The sequence below is a fragment of the Monodelphis domestica genome, chromosome 2 (assembly GCF_027887165.1).
Source record: "Monodelphis domestica isolate mMonDom1 chromosome 2, mMonDom1.pri, whole genome shotgun sequence".
Classification (NCBI taxonomy): Eukaryota; Metazoa; Chordata; class Mammalia; order Didelphimorphia; family Didelphidae; genus Monodelphis; species Monodelphis domestica.
The window spans coordinates 159,000,962-159,021,928 of record NC_077228.1 but is presented as its reverse complement, the minus strand read 5'-3'; the positions used below and the strand labels follow the sequence as shown (position 1 = coordinate 159,021,928).

Sequence of the window (20,967 nt, the reverse complement as noted above, 5' to 3'; positions counted from 1 at the left end):
ACCAAATCTTATAGTTTTTAACCTCTATATCTATTATATCAGAGGTATCAAACATGGGTTGTGGGAGGTGGGAACCAGATTAAAATTCAGCTGTGGAACAGCTAGGTGGCTCAATGAATAGAGAGGAAATGAGGTCTGAGTTCAAATCTAGCCTTAGGTACTTCCTAGCAGTGTGACTGTGTGACCCTGGCTAGGTTCCTTAACCCCAGTTGTCTAGCTCTTACAGCTATTCTTCCTTGGAATTGATACTTAGTATTGATTCTAAGATGGAAGGTAAGGGTTTTTAAAAAGAAAAAAAAATTCTCTCTCTCCATATATATATGTATGTGTGTGTGTATGTGTATATACATATATATGTTTTAGAAATATTTAGTGAAATAAAAATAAAACAGGACATAGATAATGTAAATAATCTGGTTTTCTAAGCCAATATGCAGCCAACAGGGATCCTTATGTATGATTTAATGGTCACTGTTTTTATTTGAGGTTATTATTACTATTTTTCTTCTTCTCTGTTTCTATAGCGATTCTCCTTATTCAGGTTCTTATCTTCTCTTGCCTAGATAATTGAAATGACCTCTGAATTGGTCTCTCGGCCTCAAATCTTTTCTCATTCTTATTCCTCTTCCACACAGGAATTAAAGTGATTTTCCTAAACTTGTAAGTCTTGATTATGTCATTTCCCTTAATTAATCATGCCCAATACACTTTCTCTGGCCTCTAGGGTCAAATATAAACTTGTTTATTTAGCTTTTAAAGTCCTTCATAACTTGAACTCATCCTATTTTTCTACCCTTACCATATATATAAAATATCACAATATTCTTCCCATACTTTATCATCTAGTCAAATTAACCTTCCTCTTGTTTCTTACACATGTCACATGGTCTCACTTTTCTATCTTTGCACTGGTTGTCGCTTATGTCTGGGCTGAATTATTTCCTCACTTGTGCCTTTTATTATCTTTGGTTTTCCTCAAAACTGAGCTCAAATGTTAACTTTTACATCGAATGTTTCCAATTTGCCTTATCTTCTAGTGTCCCAACTCACAAATTACCTTGTTTTTATATTGCAGATTTGGTTGTTACATTGTCAATTCAGTCATGGCTGACTGTGATCCACTGGAGTGAGTTGCCATTTCTTTCTCCAACTCATTTTACAGATGAGGAAACTAAGGCAAACAAGGTTAAGTGATTTGTCTAGGGTCACACCACTAGGAAGTATCTGAGGGCAGCTTTGAACTTGGGAAGTTGAGTCTTTCTGACTCTAGGGCCATTGCTCTCTCTATATCCACTGCATCATCCAGCTGCATACTGAAATATTCATATACACACATATGTATATGCATATAAGGAGAGACATTGTCTTTCTCTTGATAAAATGTTAGCTCCTTGATATGTTACTATTTTTATTTTTGTCTTTGTTTCCCCAGACCCTTGATCAGTTCATGGAATATAAAAGGAACTCAGAGGAGTCTTACTGATGAATTATCTCCCTAGCACCTAGCAACATGTGCTACACACAAAGGGACTTAAAATATTTATGATGTATTTATTTATTATATTATGTTAATATATTATTATTAGAAAACATTTGTTATTTATGTCTCTGATATTCTACATAGGAATCACTACAGTATTATATGCATAATGTTCAAAAAATTGCTGATTAGTTAATAGGGCAGTGGAAGGAGCTTTAGAACTAGAATCAAAGGAACTGAGTTGAATCATACCTTTTAACTAATTGGTTTAGTGTATAGAGCTCTGGATTTGGAATTAGAAAGACCTGAGTTCAAATTTGACCTCAGACACTTACTTGCTGTGTGACCCTAGGCAAGCCACTTAGCCTCTTTTTGCCCTAGTTTCTTCATCTGTATAATGGAGATAATAATAGTATCCATCTCCTAAGGCTATTATCAGAATAAAACAAAATAATCTTTGTAAAGTGCTTATTGCTTTTTTTTGCATCCTTTAATTTATTTATACAAGCTCTTAATAAAAAATTGTTCCCTTCACTTTTTCATGTTTCATGATTATAGTCTATTAATATCTTTATTACATCATTACATTATTATTTAAAAGCCCTTACCCTTCTGTTTTGATTCAAAGACAGAAGGGTTGTAAAGGCTAGGCAATGGGAGTTGCTAGAAAGTATCTGAGGTGAGATTTGAACCTAAGACCTTGCCCTGTATTCTCTGAGCTATCTAGCTGTCCCCTATATCATTAGAGTCTTACAATCTTTGATAATTCTTTAAACTCATTTGACCTCAGTTTCCTAATTTATAAAATAAAACAGCTGGATTCTGTGAGCTATAACAGCCCCCTCTTGTTCTGAATTCCTATGCTCCTATGATGATTTAAACGTTAAGAGGTGAAGGCGAAAGTGACCTAGTGTTGATAGTACATCTTGGTGTCTTTACAGATCTTTACAGTTCACATAGACCAGTCTCTTAAAATTTGTGCATGGGCCAAACCTATACAAACCAAAAAATATACATGAGTGCATTGGCAGGAAGTAGCTCTGGAATATTTTGATGATCATTTCTCTAGGTAGCTCTTTGGTTTCCCATGAATGGATGTTTCCTATTACAGAGACATGTTGAAGTCCCTGTGATTGTATTACAGTAGAGCCCTAGATTTATAGCAAGTTTTATTTAGAAGCTGAAAAAGCACATTGGAACTGTTTAGTGATCTGAGAGGCTCTGTGTGTGTGGGAAAGAGAGAGCAAGAAAGAGGAAGGGAGAGATGAGAGAAGTTCTTTAAGTAAGGAGTGGATCAAATTCCACTTCATTTTTCCTCTCTTTGATTAATCACCACCCTGGTTCTTGCATCAGCAGTTAACAAATGGCGTTGCTGCCAAAATGGCCCCATGCCAACCTCATTGTGCTGCCCATCTGCCTGTCAGGATCAGTACCCTGTGACCTGTCTTCAGATAGGAACGCTGTGGAAAGTGGTGCTTCTCTTCAACTCTACTGAGATCAAACTTGACTAAAGACTTCAAAATTTAATCTAGAGTCTGGGAGAAGATGCTTGACTAGAGAAATATTTTGGAACAGGATTGATTAATAAACTTTCCTACATGACTTCATGAAATGTTACAAAAGCATCTGTGTTGCAGAGAAAAATGCAAAACAAAAATTTCTTTTGTTTTGGGGATAAAAAAATTCCTGACTCTGTTTAAAACATTCCATTATCTCTCAGAATATGGCTGAACTTTTAAATTTTTTTAAAGGGAAAATAATTTTTTACTTTAATGACAAAAATAATGTGCCATAGATTTCTTTTTGATAAAGGTCACAAAGTGAAATATTGATGAAGTCCTGAAATTTTAATAAGGATGAAACTGATTGATTTAACAGTTTTTAAAATGTCCTAAAGAAAAGCCTAGGGCTTAATGAGCATCTTTAATATAATAACATTGATTGGTATGACAACGACTGTCACCACCACTATTCTCATACTAGGTATAGAACTGGGTCCTTAAGCCAGAAAGACCTCAGTTCAAGTTTTGTCCCCTATATCCTGGTCAAGTCTCAATCTTTTGATATTCTAGGAAAGTCCAAGATTAGAAGCTGCAAATAGGACACTGTCTTTAATTGCAGCTAGATGGCACATTGGATAGAGTGTCTGTCCTGGATTGAGTTCAAATCTAGCATCCAACATTTATTTACTAGCTATGTGACCCTGGACAAGTTACTTAATCCTTTTTGTCTCAGTTTCCTCATCTGTCAAATGAGCTGGAGAAGGAAATGGCAAACCACTCTAGCATCTTTGCCAAGAACTTCTCCCCCTGCCCCACAATGGGATCAACAAGAGTCAAAAACAAAGGAAACAGTTCAACAACTTTAACTGGAAGAGGACATTTCCTCTTCTTGGAGTTCCTAATACCAGTGAAATCACAAGTGTAGTCCCAAATGCTACTTTTGCTACTATCACCTTTCATTTTATTATTGCTCCAAATTTTTCACTTCACATCTTCTATTTCACTTGAGATTCTGAAGTGTGATTGTGCAAGACTTGAAAATTTGTGCCTATTCTGTGGCTTTCAGGCCTTTCCCCATCACTATCTGAGGAGCCAAACCTTTAGACAGGGCATAGAAAACAATACAGGAGAGTAAGTTACTAATGACATGACCAATGCTATTACTTTTCTGTAGTCTCCAAATTTTCCTTGTAAATGTACTGAATAAAAAAGTCCAAATACAGAAAAAAAATAAAATGAAGAGGTTGGATTAGATGACTTTTGAGGTTCCTTAGAACTCTAAAAAAACCAAATGTATTGTAACTCTAGATTAGAGAGGATGTCATGAGGACCTCTTTTTTCATGGCATCACTGAATATAAAAGTGGTCTTTGTATGTACTTCTGAAACCAGATGCTGATTATTGAAGTGCTAGTATGGTAGAGAAAACTGGAGCTTGAATAATGGAAATCCTTCCCTTTTCCATGGGTCATATTTAATAGACAGATACAGAAAATGGCCCGAGTTTCAGTTTGATGAGCATGTTTGCTTTTCTACTTCCGCTCATTTGATTTCCATTGCAAGCTGGGAGAGGACCAACAAGCAGGCAGTTGGAATTCTTGTGTTGAATTAGGATCATAACTAACATTTGTCCTGCAGGGCACAGAAACTTTAATAAATATACATAGTGTCATATATGATATAGAAATATATTTATATAATATATTTAATATAATAACATTACTATGACTAATATATGCATAATATATTTACATGATATAATATATTGCAAATAATATATAAATAGATTTATAATAATAGAAACAAATACTAAGATATATTTATTTATATATTATATAATATAAAGTTATAAATAGAAATAATATATTTAATATATGTTCTATTTCTGCATGTTCTGAAGCAAAAAATCTTAGAACATAAAAATGATCATCTTGGGTTACATCCATTATTTGTGCAGCCTTGTATCTGATGCTTGCCAGTGGCACCAAGGTATGGGATTTGTAAGGGGAGGATTGTCCTCTGTGACATCTTCCCCAGAAGCAAAAGGAATCCCAGCCCTCCAGCCAAGAATAGTGACGTATGGACTGACAGGGCCATTTTCTTTATTTTCTCAGGTAAGCAAGACCAATTACTGTCTGCTGGCTCCTTTCAGAAGAAGAGGTTGGCAAGAAGGCCTGGCTATTTGAGGACAGACATCAGGCCACGGAGAGAATGCCTTACTCCCACTCTTCCACCATCATTCACCCTGAAGGAGCTGGGACATGACAGAGACAGAATGGCTGAGCTCAAGCCCTGTACCATGGCCAGACATGGAGACTTTGGTTTGAGAAGACAAGATTTCAGCCCCTCAGCTGGGAGTCCCATGCTCACAGGCAGCAGCGTGGTAGGGCATGGCATATTGGGAAACTGCTGGTCTCAGCCAGGATTAAATGCCAGACTGAAGGACGGTGTCACTGGTCTTATTGCTCCCTGCACCTCTGTTTGTTTGGAAGATTTTCCACCCACACATCTGCCTGAGGTCTCCCTGGCCCCTTGGGAGGTGGCTGGCAGTGCCAGAACTCAGGGTCACACATTCCCTGTGGCACAGAAGGAAGCAAATATCTCCAGTGACCAAGTAGACCACCAGCAGCCTCTGCCCACCCCACCTAGCCCTCATGATGTCTTTAACTCAAGCTTTAGCTTCATACGTCTGTCTCTCCAATCTGCTGGGGAGCGGGGAGAGGCTGAAGGTTGTCTCCCCACCAGGGAGAGAGAGCCCCCCTGCCAGAGTTCCACAGAGGCACGAGCAGAAAATACCATTGTGGATGAATTGGTCAGGAGGCAGGGCAGTACAGGAGCCTGTGAGGACCAGAGAAGTGTTTCTCAGCCTTGTAGTTGTCGGACTGCTCGAGACCCAGTGGGCACCACTCTGGCTACGGGCAGTAATAACCGGCCTGAGAAGGAGGTTTTTTCTTTCTCAGATACTGATGCAGCGATCTCCTGTTCGCCTGATTCCTCCTCTGTGGGTTCTTCGGTTACCTCAGGCTATGAGAGCAACATCATGGCAAGTGATCAGGGCTGGGACACCTTGGTCAAGAAATACGAGCCAGTGCTGATGGGCTGCCTTCTGAGCAACCAGACCCTGCTAAAGGTTGGTATTTCCTTGGCCTGTGGGTGTTGGGGATAGGGATAGGGGTCGGTGGGGACAGGCTCCTCAGTGGTTATATCAAAGCACAGATGAACTTTTGGGGCAAAAGGCAAGAAATGATTGGGTTCTGTCGTTATGTGACTTCCCCTTTGAGATATTTCAGCAGCACCTGAAATGTGCTGATTACAAGGGACAGGAATAACCATTTCTACTTCTTTATCTCCCCCCAGACCCTTATTTCTTCTTTAAAATAAAAGTTTTTCCTCACACTCAACTGCTCTGAATTCTTCTTGTAATTGAGCTCTTCTCTATTCCTTTTCTATTTAGGTGCAAAGTACTCTAGGTCCACCTGGGCTTGGAAAATGGAAGTGGGGAGGGGAGGTAAGACCGATAGATACTGGAATGAGATAGGTGACATGAAAATACCAGATATCCCAAAAGTCTTAGTGCAGCTTTTAAGCTTTAATAGCTTAGAGGCATCCCAAGATATTAAATAATAAGTGGAGAGGATGCTTATATCAATTTAATATTAGATGCCATGGCATAGATCTACGAGGTTACTAAACAGGGTGTCCTCCAAAGTTCCAATAACAATTAGAGAGATTAAATTGGTTCTAAGATTTTGGGATGCTCTATATTTAATTAATATAATAATTAATCTGATAGATCTATGATTTCATTGATAAATGTACTTCCTCCAATGGTACAGATTAAAATCTCTCCATATTAGTATGTCATAGATTTAAAGATGGAAGAATTAAATTAAAATTAAAAATTTTTAAATTAAAAAGGAAATTTAAAATTTAGTCCCAATCCATTCACCTCTCCATAGAGGACTTAGAGAACCAAGGGATGGCATTGTTGGGAGGAGTATTTGCTTTCTAGCAACAAGAGAAGATTGAAAGTGTTTAACTAGCCCCCAATGAATAAGGATTCCCTCAGAGTCCCCACATGAGGTGAAGATTTTATATTATCCTTTCCCTTACCATGAAACTCCCTGGGAGGAGGAGATGATCAGTGATTTTGAAGGAAATAAGATAATCTTTGATCTATTTCTGGTATTCCTGGTGCCATTTCTGCTTCTGGTCACTTTTTTACATTGAGAGACCCATTATGAACTACAAATATTTGATATCACTTACTACATGGACACAATCATTTATACTTAAGATTCAGTCCTTTCTTAGACTCTTCCAGATTTAGTCACTCCTTCAGGCAATTGTTCCTTCTTCTTGGTTTTTTGGTATTTTTGTTTGTTTGCTTGTTTTTGTTTTTTCTTTCTTCTTCAGTAATGCTTATATCAGGTTTCTTGAAAACTATAAGTGTTAGTTGACTAGTAAAAGCTCTAAAGGCATTTAAGTCATGAAAGGTCTTTTTCTTTTTTTCATTTCTCTTTTGCTTTTGTTTGCTTTCTTTTCTTTTCTTTTTGTTTGTTTTCCCTTCCCTTCCTTCCCTTTCCTTCCCTTTCCTTCCCTTCCCTTCCCTTCCCTTCCCTTCCCTTCCCTTCCCTTCCCTTCCCTTCCCTTCCCTTCCCTTCTCTTAACTAACCTTGTCTTTAGTCTTAGACTTAATGCTGTGTATTGGTTTTAAGGGAGAAGAGTGGTAAGGGCTAGGCAATGGGGGTTAAGGGATTTGCCCAGAGTCACACAGCTAGGAAGTATTTGAGGCCAGATTTGAATCCAGGACCTTCCATCTCTAGGCTTGGCTCTCAATTTACTGAGCCACCCTGCTGCCCTTATGGAGGGTCTTTTAGAAAGAGATGTCAAACTTGGGACCCGACAACAGCTTATGCTACCTGGAACAGATTAAAATGTAATTGGGAAATGTTTAACAAAATAAATAAAAATATAATGCAGCATAGATAATGTTTATTTATGATTTTCTAAGTTAATATGCAACTCTAGAAAACCTTACCACCAAGGGCTAGAGTGTGAAAGGGGCAAGAGCTTAACCAGTGCCCTCATGCAAGTTAGGCTAGTTTTTCCTTTAAAAGTATGGAGGCCATTTCTGAGACTTGGTTGTCTCAGGGCACTGAAGGCTCAGGATGTTGACATTACTTCCTTATTGACTCAGTACAAAACACCCACTAAAAGCTCCAGACACCCTCTCTGATGCTTTGCTGGTGGGTAAATCAGTCACAGGAGTATCATGTTGTCTGATCAATTCAAGGTATCCTCAATGCCTTTTCTTGTTCTTTTCTTGCCATGGCTAAATAAATCTCCTTTTATGAACTGTTGAATGATCTTCAAGGATCTCATTTTGTTTCAGTATCCAAACTATACTCCCTGGAGTTGGCCGGAGGCAGGTCCAACTAGGAACAGCCAGGCTAGGATCTAGAAACCCTGGCAAGTCAAACTCTGGTGATACCACTGATTCAGTAAACATTCTGATCAATGTGATCCAACCACTCCCAAGTACCAGAGAAATAGACAGAATGGCATTGAGTTGGAATCTGCTCTTACAGCTACTGTGAGGATCAATTTGAAGTAGAGAATAGTGGATCTATGTCTATTATATAGAATTATATATGCCTATTATGTATAATAAAAGATATATGATGAATATATAATTATAAAAAGAAATTTCATTTTTATATTAACATACTTATGATTATTATATTTACATATATTATGTGAGTAATTTAGTGATCAGTATAGATTATGAAAGGAAATGGTAGAAACTGAGCAACATAGCTTACAGAATTCAAAAATTTAGCACCAACTCAATAGTTAGCAAGACAAAACTGCAAAAAGTAAGATGGGGTCAGGTTGTGCAGGGCTTTCACCCTGCACCAAAGTATATATGATCCTAGAGGCAAAAGGAAGGCTGTTCAAGTTTATTAATAGGAGTATCTGTTGAATGTTATCAGAACCATATGAAATTATTAGTAGGACAACATTACTTTCATAATATTGGGAAGGGCAGTAGTTATGATATAATGATAGTTTTGGCTGACAAAAGATTTAGCATAAATTTCAGAGGCTAGAAATAAATATTCCTTAATTAAAATGTTACTGAAGAAATCAAAGCAGAGCTGTCCTAGGAATCAGCTAGTGAGATGAGGGACCTGGCCTTTTTGGAGAAGTATGTGTTTCATTTATGAGAAAAGCAAGCCTGTTCTTGCGTGAGTGTGTGCTTATGTGCATGTGTGTGTGTGCATGTGTGTGTGTGTGTGTGTGTGTGTGTGCTTTGTGAATGCACATGTGGGCATAATCTATAGCATTGGATTTGCATTGCAGGATATAAAGCTGGAAGAGACCTTAGAAATCATCTAGTCTAAGGGCTCTGAGCATTTTTTGCATTGTGGACTTTTTTGACACAGAAAAAAATACCCCTACTATTTCAAAGACAAGAAAGACATTTAAAAAAGAGGAAAAAAGGATCTTTTTGCTAGTGCAAGTTCTAACAAAGTAAGGAAAAAATAAGAATATTTCCATTATTTCTGACTATCCCTCTTCCCCGCCTGGATTTCCTCTTTCCTCCTCTCTTTTATCTCTCCAGCCAAACAACAAATCCTAAGCTTCACAACCAAACAAAAAGCTTACCTTGGCAACTACTCTGCTTGAGACTATGAGATTTGGCATGAAGAATGCTAGTGACATCAGCCAGATTTCCCTCTCTTTTCCAATCCTCTTACTAGGATATGGATCACAACGCTTTGAAAACAGAGAGCTTTTGATTAGCTGGGGGTTGTGAAATCTTTGAGCAAATTTGGGTCTTTTGAGGAACAATAGGGCCAGGGACATAATGTAAGCGTTTTGGATCAAAATGAATGATGAAGGTGCTGTGTAGTCGCTTTAATTCACCTCTAATTTAGTGCTTGATTCAATGTAGTTATTTAGAAACATACAAAGTTGAAATGATGCAGTCATATTTCTCTTCTGTTCTTAACCATGCCCCTACCACTTCAGACACAATCTTTAAAATCAGTAGGTTATAGTTTAATTGGTAAAACACAGTAACACTTCATTTTACTCGAACTTAGCACACAGGGATTCAGGTATATGCAATTGGCAATTGGAAAAAAAAATAAAAGGAGAAAAATACATAAAATAAGAATTTTTAATGCCATGCTAACTGCACCATTTTTTTCCTTTTTTCTTTCTTTCTTATTTATTTTTTTAATTTCTTTTTTGAAAATTTTATTTAGTCAATTTATTTTTTAATTTAAATTAATTTATTTAGTTAATTTAGAACATTATTCCTTGGTTACAAGAATTATATTATTTCCCTTCCTCCCCTTCCCCTACTCTTCCCACAGCTGATGCACAATTTCATTGGGTATTACATTGTCCTTGATCAAAACCTATTTCCATGTTATTGGTATTTTCTGTACCATTTTTCCAAACAGTGTTAAGTCTTACAAAAATTTGTCCAATTGCACTCATTCTTTCTGAGAAGTATTAGTGGGAGTCATCTATTGTTTTGCATCAAATATTATCTCCAGCATTAGTGTTAGTCCTGAGTTCTCACATTTAACAAGTCATGCCCATGTCAGAGCAGTGCTTTTTTTTTTTTTGTTTCATTAACTCCATTTGGTTATTAACAATGGCCCCAAGGTACAAGAGTAATGATTCTGGAAGGTCTTTTTTTTTTCATTTCCATATTATTCATTTTTGTAAGTGGGTAATCTTATAAAGCCAAAACCTCAAATCATACACCCAAATAAATGAAAAAAAAAAGTTTTCATCTTCATTCCTATTCCAGTAGTTCTTCCTCTGGAGGTAGGCAGCATTCTCTTTCATAAGTCCCTCAGAATCATTCTAGATCATGTGTTGGTACATCTGATAAGCCTAAGAAAAATCATAAAGTACCCAAATATGTTTGTGTGAGAAATACTTATTAAATAATATAGTTCACCACTATGTGTAATTTTTAATTTACATGAAAGGTCTTGGAATGATTTGGTCATGTAAAATGAATCCTACTGAACTACTAGTCAACAACAATTTAACATCTTGGAAAGGAGTTAGATTTTTGGGAAGATAACATGGCAGCATGACTAGAGAGTCAGTAAATCTGAGAGTTAGGAAGGTTCAGGTTTAAGTCTTGACAACATGATCTGGATTTTATATTTTTATAGTGGGAGGAAGGACATTCATTTAAAAGGGACAAAGAATAAAAGCACAAATAATAATAAGGCACAATGTGAAGTCATAGTTAAAGGGCTATTCTTGGAGTCAGGAATATCTGTTTCTGACATATATTAGTTCTATGACTGTGGGCAAGTCACAACATCAGTGCCCCACGCAACTCTAGACTAAGTTACAAAATTGCTGATCTGCATTAAGTAAATTTCCATGTTGACAGTTCTCTCCTATAATGAAGTTACAATTATAGAATGCCCTCTTCTCCAATTAAAAAAATAGATTATTGGAAAAACTTTTCTCTCGATTGTTTACTAGTAAGATTTGATTATGTGTTGCTGTAGCAATTGCTTATTAGGATGCTTTGAAAAATCACTTCTCTACTTTAAAAATTTCATATCTCTATGGTGAATTGTTATTCCCATTTAGAATTGAGTACACTGAGGCCCAGAAAAGTAAAATCATTTTCAGCACACAGGAAGGATGGAGCAGAACCAGGATGAGCATTTTTGACTCCTGTTCTTTGAAGCTGTTGCCTATTCCTTGCCTCTGACTGACTCTATTGAGCAAATTGGCAGAAGGACAAGGAAGGGAGACAGAGCTGCTTTATTATTTGTCTTTGTCTCAGTTATAGTCTCTATCAAGCAGCCTGGGCAAATAAATGCCCAAGGTGCCAGGACATTTGCCAGAGCTGGCAGGAGTGGGAAGCTCCTGTATCTCAATGCCCTTCTCTTTGAAAAGCTACTCAGAGAGGGCTTTTTGAGATTCAGAATTTGTTCCAAAAGAAAGTAAACAAAAAGTCATGCCACTCCTCTCCTCCAGTTAATTTGACCTTTATTCTGTCCATTGATGGATACAAGATACATTTGGAGTATAATGATGGCTTTTACACCCTTTGATTGTAATTGTTTTTGCAAAGAATGATGACTTTTTTCATAGTCTCTTCTAATCATTAAATCCTCTATTATCCTTCCTCTTGGATAAATATACTTACCTTGAGAATATAATATTAAGTAATATCCAGCATCATATGGGAGTGTGTGCTAATAATAACTGACCATGATGTAGTACTTGAAGGTTTATAAACCATTTTACATTCATATCATTTGATAAACTTCACAGCAACCCAGTAATGAAGTTGTTGCCATGGTCCCACAGATGCTGTTATCCAGATTTTGTGGATGAAGAAAAGGAGGCTCAGAGTAGGTAAATAATTTGCCCATGGTTGCACAGTTAGTAAGTGTCAGAGACTGGATTTGAACCTAAGTTTCATTTGATCCTGAGTCCAACTTGCTGGCAACAAATGTCTGGATGCCTTGGGTCATTGGCAGGAATTCCATTCAGTGAGTGTGTAGTTAATAGGAGATGCTAAGAAATGGCCAATGGTAGAATAAAGATGATGGAGGAAGAGCCCTTTTTTCAAATTCAACTCATTTCTTTTGGATTGTAGAAACTTTAAGAAAAAGGGAAGGCATTATTTGTTCTCTCTAATGGTTCTTTTTTTGTTAATGATTAGGGATAGCCCTGTGTTACAGTACAGACAAATCCAGGCAATACATTCATAGAGGTTCTTTTAATTAAAAGACTTACAAATATCTTCTATTTATATGACAATCATTTTTTTGGATATACTCCTTTCTTCTTGGAATTGTATGCTTTAAAGAAAAAAACCGAAACAGCTAAGTAAAAATAACTACCACAGCAACTGAGCCTGGTTTTGTATGTAACGTTCTACCACATGATGGCAGAGTGGTAAAATGAGGATAATTGACCTGTAATTTCCTGAAAGTTCACAGCAGTCTCTCATCTTCTGTTGAACAGAGGAAACCAGTTTCATTATCCACTCTGCATAATTATACTTGGGGTTTCTTTTAGTGGTCTTTTATTATATAGATTCTTATTGAGACAATTAGGGATGGTGTACTCTTACAATGAAAAAATAATTCTGAATGATTTTTTTGGGTAACTCAGGGAATCCTACAATCTCTCTGTACTTGAATTTCCTCAAATGTTTCCTTGTGTTTCTAGAACATGACCATGTAAAGATAACAATGATGATAATACATTGGGTTTCTATAGGAACTGAAGAACTCACATGAACATTTATCATTTATTCTCATGAGACACCATTTATGTAGAATAGGGCAGGTGTTAGCCAATTTCTTAAATGGGCAATCTGAGAATCAAAGAGGTCAAGTGTTAATCACCAACCCATCCATTGTCAGGGCCAAGGCCAACACAGAAGCTTCCTTCTTGGTTCCTTCATGAAACCTTATGTCATATATTGAAAAAAAAAAGACAATCAGAAATGAATGTCCCAACAACAAATGCTAAGATGATTGACATTTTTTTCTCTGGATATTTGAAGAGAACATAATTAACATTTTTTAAGATTTGAGAAAAACTATAAATTATAGGTTGCAAGGGTATGTACAAAGTCTTCTAGTGAGTTGCTAGGGCAAGACTCACTTCTAGTGAGTCTTTAGGGCAACCTTTTGTGCCTCAGCTCAAGTACCCATAAGAACCTCTTCTTCTTGTGTTTCTTCCCTCTCTGGTATGTTTACATTCATAACTTTAATGTGATTTTTAGAACAGAGAACATTTGGTCAGGAAATTAGCATTCTTTTTCATTATGCATTTTTCCCAAAAGATAAGGGCTCAATGTGATGTTTTTGTTTAAAATAACTTTCTAACTCTTTATGTGGATTTTATACTCAAGTTACACTTTCTCTTTACATTACTTTTTTTTTCTGGGAAAGCTCATGCATTTTACAGTTGGCACGTGAAAAATGTATGTCTGGTTATTTTTAAAAGGAGAAGAGCACAGTTTCCAAATTGTTCCAGCTTGAAAAAAGAGGAAAAGAAACTGAATGTCTGGATAGTATTGTAATTTCAGTTTTCCTTTTCTCTCACATTGATGTAGATAAAATCCTTGATGTTCAAGCTTCAAAAACTTCTGGAAAAAGCAGTAGAAGAAGATAATTATGACAAAGGTAAGTACTTCCCCCCTACCTTTCTCATCTCATCTCTTTTCCATGACTTCCCTTTCCTCTCTGACCTCTGTGCTTCCAAAATGAGGCATCTTTGTAAATCTCTGAGCAGACTCCAACCAGAAACACTTGGGTTTCCTTTAAAGCACTTCAAAGCACTAATGATAATATGAATCCCTTTTCTTACATTTACAATTTTTTATTGCCAACAGATCTAGGCAAAATGTACAACACTGAAATTATATCCTTTATCTACTAATTCTCCAAAAGATCAATGGTCTCATCAATATGTTTTTTTCTCTAATGATAATAGATTACAACTCATTCATTCTTGCACATGAATAAAGAAAGTTGCACTCAGTCCATCTTTTTGTCCTATCAATTCAAAATATGCAGTGTTTCTATGAGCATTGTATGATGGAACTCTATAGAGTGGCCACTCTAGCCCATCAGCTCCTTCCTCTCTCCCGAGGAGTGATTGGGCTTTTATTACTCATTAAAGAGAAAAAGGAATGTTTAAGCAGAAGTGATGAAATATGGCAACCAAGGGTCATTTGCTGTGGACCAAGATCAGAGGAATTGGGAGAATGTGGTATTCCTCTTGGCCATTATACAACTGGAACTAAAGATCTCAGAATCATGAGAATGCCAAGGCAAAATAGCTATGAAAGGCTCCCCCCTCTGGTCATGTCATTGAATCCATTTTCCTTGCTCTCTAAATGATGAACTGACTGTGGTGAGAAGCAGTCAGAGGTTTATACCAGCAACAGGAAACTGGCTGTATGAGCTTCAGCTTGAACTCAGTCTGGGGTCCATGCCTTTGGCCTCTGAGATCAGTTAAGAACAGGGAGTGAATTTCTGCATCTTCATCTAAAGACTAGCATTATTGGATGGCATGTGATAGACAGCAGCTAGAACCTGTGCTAAACTAGGTTGAAGTAACTGCCAAGCCTGATACCCTTTGATGAGGTAAGGAGCTATCTACCATGAGCACATGGAGACTCCCCTCTGGTGGAATGTGTGGTTGAGAACAATTTGATCCAATGGCCATGAAGGTGGCTGAAGCAGGTTCTGTGGAACTCTTAGAGCTTGATCAGACAGCAAAGATGCCAAAGTCATCTATTACATCTTGGGCCATGTCTAGTCCTCCTGATTTTTGTCTTGCCACTAAACTTAACCCACAAGACATTACTCTGTGATGTCATTGATTTTCTTAGAAAACAAAGAATAAATGACAACAATATGTCATTGTCATTTCTTCCAAAAGGGGACATATTAAGGTCAGTTTATTTAGAATATAGACTTTAGACTCTGTTTGGGGGCCACTCTAGCCTTGAGGTTAGCATTGCCAACTCTTTTTTACCCATAATCTGATAGTGCTTTAAGAACTGTTGATATCATACCACATTAGAGTAAGGTAGAGTGGGAGAAAGCCATGAAAAGATTAATAGTACTACTCTATAAAGTACAGCTCCTTTCTAGACTGAGAATTGATGTCTAGTAGTTCTGTTTGCATATAAACTTGAGGATGCAAAGAGCAGGGGCAATGATGAGATCTGGAAGAAGAGGAGAGGGCATTTAGGAAGGTAATGCTCTCCTTTTCTTCATATACTTCTCTCGGTTTCATGTCTTGGCACAATATTGGAACTTTGAAGCAGAGTTGAATGGTTATATTATGTGTATTTGTGGACATATTGAATACTCAAGTAAACAATCTCCTTGAGGGTAATGACTTTTGCTGTGGTTCAGCTTTCTCATTTCAGTATCTAAAATCAAGCTAATGAAAAACTTAAATTAGTAGATCTCAAAGGTTTTTTTCAGCTCTAAATCTGTGATCTCAGGAAGAGGGGTCTTAGACTATCTACTCTGGTATAGTAGAGTAGGAACACAATAAATATTCATTGAATCATGGTAGGAAATGAAACTTCTGTGTCTCAAGTTGGTGCCACAACTAGGATACAATTATTACTTCATCTGAAGCCTCGATTCTCTGATGTGATTGGGAAATAATAAAATTCTGTTTTCAAGTACCTCTGACACATACTGGTTCAGTTCAGGCAACTAAGATTAAAAATTATGGCTGAGTTGTTGATATTCATTGTTAGAAGGAATTTCAATTTGGAAATTCTCCACACAGATGAAATCACAAGTCTAGACCTAACATTATTACTTATTACTACCACTACCATTAGTAGTACTACGAGTTCTACTTCCTCTGTTTGTCAGAGAAAGGACTTTAGTCATGGTCTTCAAGACTTCAACAATGACTGGCTATATGTGACTCCAGACTAAATCTCTTCAATGTTATTATATTTATGTTTACTTTTGCACCCCCTCTTGTGAATAAATCCTTCAATTTAAAATCTAATATAAAATCAAGAATATGTTTGTAGAGGGAGAAGGGAAAGAAAGGGAAGCAAGCATTCATTAAATACATACGCATTGTGTACATAATCAAATAAGATAATAAATGAATTATCCCATTGATTAAATCAAATAATAATTAATTAAATATCTCATTAATGATGAGATAATACTAGATACATGGGTATAAAATGAGATATTTATAAAGTGCTTTTCACAATGCCTGGCACTTATTAGGTGCTACTATGTGAATGCTAGTAGTTGTTATCATCCTCATCATCATTACTATTATTATTTTATTATTGGATGTGCTATGAGGCAGATAAAAAAAGTGGTGATGGATGCTGAAACAAGCATTTGGAAATGATCTCAATGGCTCAAAATGTAAGGGAAGTAATTAAACCACTCAGTGTTAGGATTGAACAGATTAGGAGGTAGCCAGGTATGGTTGAAGGTAGTGAAGTTGGTGTTAGGAGACCTATATTTATTATGGTACTGGCTTTGCATCACTGATATAACCTTGAACTTAATTTTATTGCTCTGGGCCTCAGTTTCCTTATTTGTGAAATGAGAAAGTTGAGCTAGGTTATATCTTTCATCTCTCATAGTTCATGAAGATTAAGTGGAAGAGGCATAGGATAAGATTTCTCTCATTGAGACAGATTGTCTTTCTGTGTCCCCTTGGGAGACCTACATTTTTTAAGCAAGATCCTAAATATTTTTTTTCCATAGACCAAAATATGTTCTTTTCTCCTTTGGCATTCAGACAATACATTTAGTTTCTTTAGTCTCTCAACCATTGAAGGTAGAAGCTGTTAGGTATTCTGCCACCTTTGACTTAGAAACACAATAATGTACTTTTTTTTTTTGCCATATGTGTTTGAATTCCTTTCTCGGTGGCTACCTTACTCTGGCTCCCCTACCCTGGGAGGGTGCTTTATCCACAGTGACAACAGTTTGCCTTCCTCGACCACTGTAGGAACTGCTGTTTTCTAAGCATCATCTGGACCATTGTTGAAGCAGCTCATTACTCATGCAGAAACCTGACAGCAGCAAGGCTAAACATGCTGCTGAATGCAGTTAAAGAAAACAAAACAAAATGTAAATTCTAAACTTAAATACCCAATAAGACAAGCATTTGCATGTGTGAAGTAGAACAGAAAAGGTTTGTACTTGAAGCTCAAATCTATATTATGTATAGCTTGCTTTTCTTTTAAAATATATAATAAATCCAGTGCTATTTTAAGGTGATTCTGCTATGTTGACCTTTCTTCTGTTCTCTTTGATGCATTTAAAAGATGCTTCTTTTCTATTTTTTCCTTTTCTTTTTTCATATAGGTAACCCTACCATACAGTTCCCCTTCCCCTTCCCAAACTACTCCCTTCCCCTAATTGAAAGAAAGAAAAACAAAACCTTTACACTGAATATGCATAATCAAATAAAACAAATCCTCCAGTGGCCCTGTCTGAGGATGTAGGTTTCCTTCTGAATCTTGAGTTCATCAGCTCTCTGACAGGAGATAGGAAGTATATTTTATTACCAGTCCTCTGGAATCATTGCTTTTATCAGATTTCTTAAGTCTTGGTTGTTTTTCTTTGTGGGATCTTATTGTAAAAATTGTTCTCCTGGTTCTGCTCATTGCATCAGTTCATTTAAGTCTTCCTAGGTTTGTTAGAAAGCTTTCCTTCTATAATTTTTTAGAGCAGTAACATTTTCTTACATTCTTGTACAATAGCCTTCTCAGAGATTCCTTAATTGATGAGCATCCCCTTAGTTTCCAGTTCTTTCCTGCTACATAAGAAAAAGTTACTGTAAATATTTTTTGCACATGTGGTTTCTTGGCGGTGTTCTTTGACCTTTTGGGGGTATGGGACTAGGAATGATATCACTGAGTCAAAGGATACGCTCAATTTAGGGATGTTTGGGGCATACATACAAATTATTTTGTAAGATGGCCAGACCAGTTTATAACCCCAACAACAGTGTATGCCTGTCATCCTGCAGACTCCAACAATTGTCAGTTTCCTTTTTGGGTTATTTTTGCCAATCTAAAGGCAGTAAGGTAGAACCTCAGAGTTGTTTTCATATGCATTTCTCTAATTACTAGTGATTTGGGGCATTTTTTCATGTCTATTGTTACCTTGAATTTCTTCCCTTAAGAACTTCTTATTCATATCATTTGACCATTTATCTGGTTAATAATAGGTTATAGAACAATATTTTATAGGAAAAAAATTCCATTTTTCTGCTTTCTATGGGGATTTGGAACAGAATAGCAGGACTCAGCTAACTTGCATTTGCCCCTTTGATACTCTAGAAGGATGATATAACTTTTTAGTTTTGTCACTTTTTTGTGGATTTGATGTGCTTCTGGGTGGAGTATTTTGGAGCTTAGGAGAGATGTCCAAACTGACTGAAATGACAAGGCTTTAAATATCAGAAATTCAGATCTTTTGGAGCAGATGGTTTAAGAGGAAGGAGCAATAATTTCCACTACTTGGACCACACCTGTAGGAAGGAAGAAAGAAAAAGGAAGAAAACAAGCATTTATTATATTAAATGTTTGCTATGTACCAAGAACTGCCATCAATGATGGGGATACAAATACAAGCAAAGGGAAATATAGTCCTTGCCCTCAAGAAGCTAAAATTCTAATGGGGGAAGACACATACACAAAATTAATAATCTATTCTAGAGCCAGGATAAGGTCCAGAAGGACAATGAAGGCAACCTGAACCACTCTACTCTACAAAATGGAGGCTCTTGGAAGAATTCATCAATGGGAGAAAGAGGCAGGCCTTATAATAGAGAGAGATTGGGTTTCTAAAGTCCTCTTCTGTAAGAGACATGTAGACTTGTAGCATTATCCTTATTTGCTCCTCTCAGAGATTCCTTTGAAGTATTGAAGAACTAAGGTCCCCAGAAACAAGAAAAAAAAACAAAAAAACAACGGAGGGTGGGATTGGACCAGCCCAAGATTATGTGGAAAGTCAGGGTAGAACCAAAAAGGTGACTCAGGTCCTCAAGTCTAATTCTTCTCTATCATGAGCTCTATTTCTGGCAAGAACATTTGTCTGCCTTTCTTTAATAATATGGTTCAGAGGACTATGTGCTACACCTGAATTAATGAAGTTCTTCACTTATTTCAGCAACTGATTGGATAATTTGATCTTGTCTGATTTCATCTGATCTTATTTCTATGTCAATCAGTTGATTATTGTGTTTGTATTATTAAAAAAACTTATATGACTAAACCGAGTTCGCCAAATTGACTGATTGAATTGATAGAATTAATTATTGTTGTTGTTCAATCATTTCAGTAGTGTCTGACTTTGTGACCCTATTTGAGGTTTTCTTTGCCAAGATACTGGAATGGTTTGCCATTTCTTCCTCTAGTTCATTTTACAGAGGAGAAACATGGTTAGGTCACTTGCCCAAGGTCACACAGGTGGTAAGTGTCTGAGATCAGACTTGAACTTGGGAAAATGAGTTCCTGATTCCAGGATTAGCATTCTAACCACTGTGCTACCTCACTCCTTTGATAGAATTAATTGCCCAACTTTTTTGCTTTTTTTTCTTCTCTTTACTTCCAAGTAAGTTTTGCTTCATTAATTTTATACCCATCCCAGAATAGGGCCTCTTACTCCCCTGTTTTTGATTATTGGTCAGTCTCTCTTATTTGATTGGTTTGGGGAACTCCAGGTAGACATTTCCTCCATTGACTCAGACCAACCACTTCTCTGTCACTTGTAGCCTTAGAGACTTCAGTTGGCCCTTAAGAAGTTAAGGGATTTACTTATTAAAGGTCATACAGTATATGTCAGTCAAAATTTGTCTTCCTACCTCTAAGGCTGGCCCTTAGAATGGAGAGTCACTAGACCACAATGCTTTTTAAAAATTCCTTAGTAAAAGTTTAATAATGGAAATGAAGCAACAGTTTGTGCCTGAATTATAAACATTATATAGCTTGCCTTTGGGAGCATTTGCAGTTATGTAATTTCATGAAATGATAACCCAATGCCAAGTGCCAAAAATATTAAAAGGAATAGTGATGTATATGCAATATCCTTCTTTTAGGATTGTGTTTATATTCTCCTTGGGTGACTTACTGAGTCCTTTTGCACTATAGCTGATTTACTGAGCATTAGTGGGAAAGGAGGCTATTCTTGCATCTTCTCATTACTTTGTTGAAATTAGAAATGAGGAATACTGAGTGAATGTTGTCTAGGATATACTGAATATGAACCATCTGTTTGGAAGGTCCAGAAACTGAGCCCTCAGGAGGAAGTATTTAGGCTACTCACATGTCAGCATGTTCATGTTTTGCTTTGTCACACACAGTTACAATCAAAGTATTCATTATCAAACCTGGAAAGGTCAGAAACTGAATATTCCTTAACCGTTCCCCCAACTTTCA

General features: G+C 36.7%; 1 protein-coding gene across 1 annotated transcript in view; it reads left to right on the top strand.

Annotated features, from left to right (window-relative positions):
* The window catches only part of DISC1 (DISC1 scaffold protein), a 478,298-nt gene that overhangs the window by 65,023 nt on the left and 392,308 nt on the right, over nucleotides 1-20,967 (top strand). The window contains exons 3-4 of the mRNA XM_056814629.1: nucleotides 5,096-6,111; nucleotides 14,119-14,188. Coding sequence (XP_056670607.1) covers nucleotides 5,096-6,111; nucleotides 14,119-14,188 — 1,086 coding nt within the window. The remainder of the gene's footprint in view (nucleotides 1-5,095; nucleotides 6,112-14,118; nucleotides 14,189-20,967) is intronic.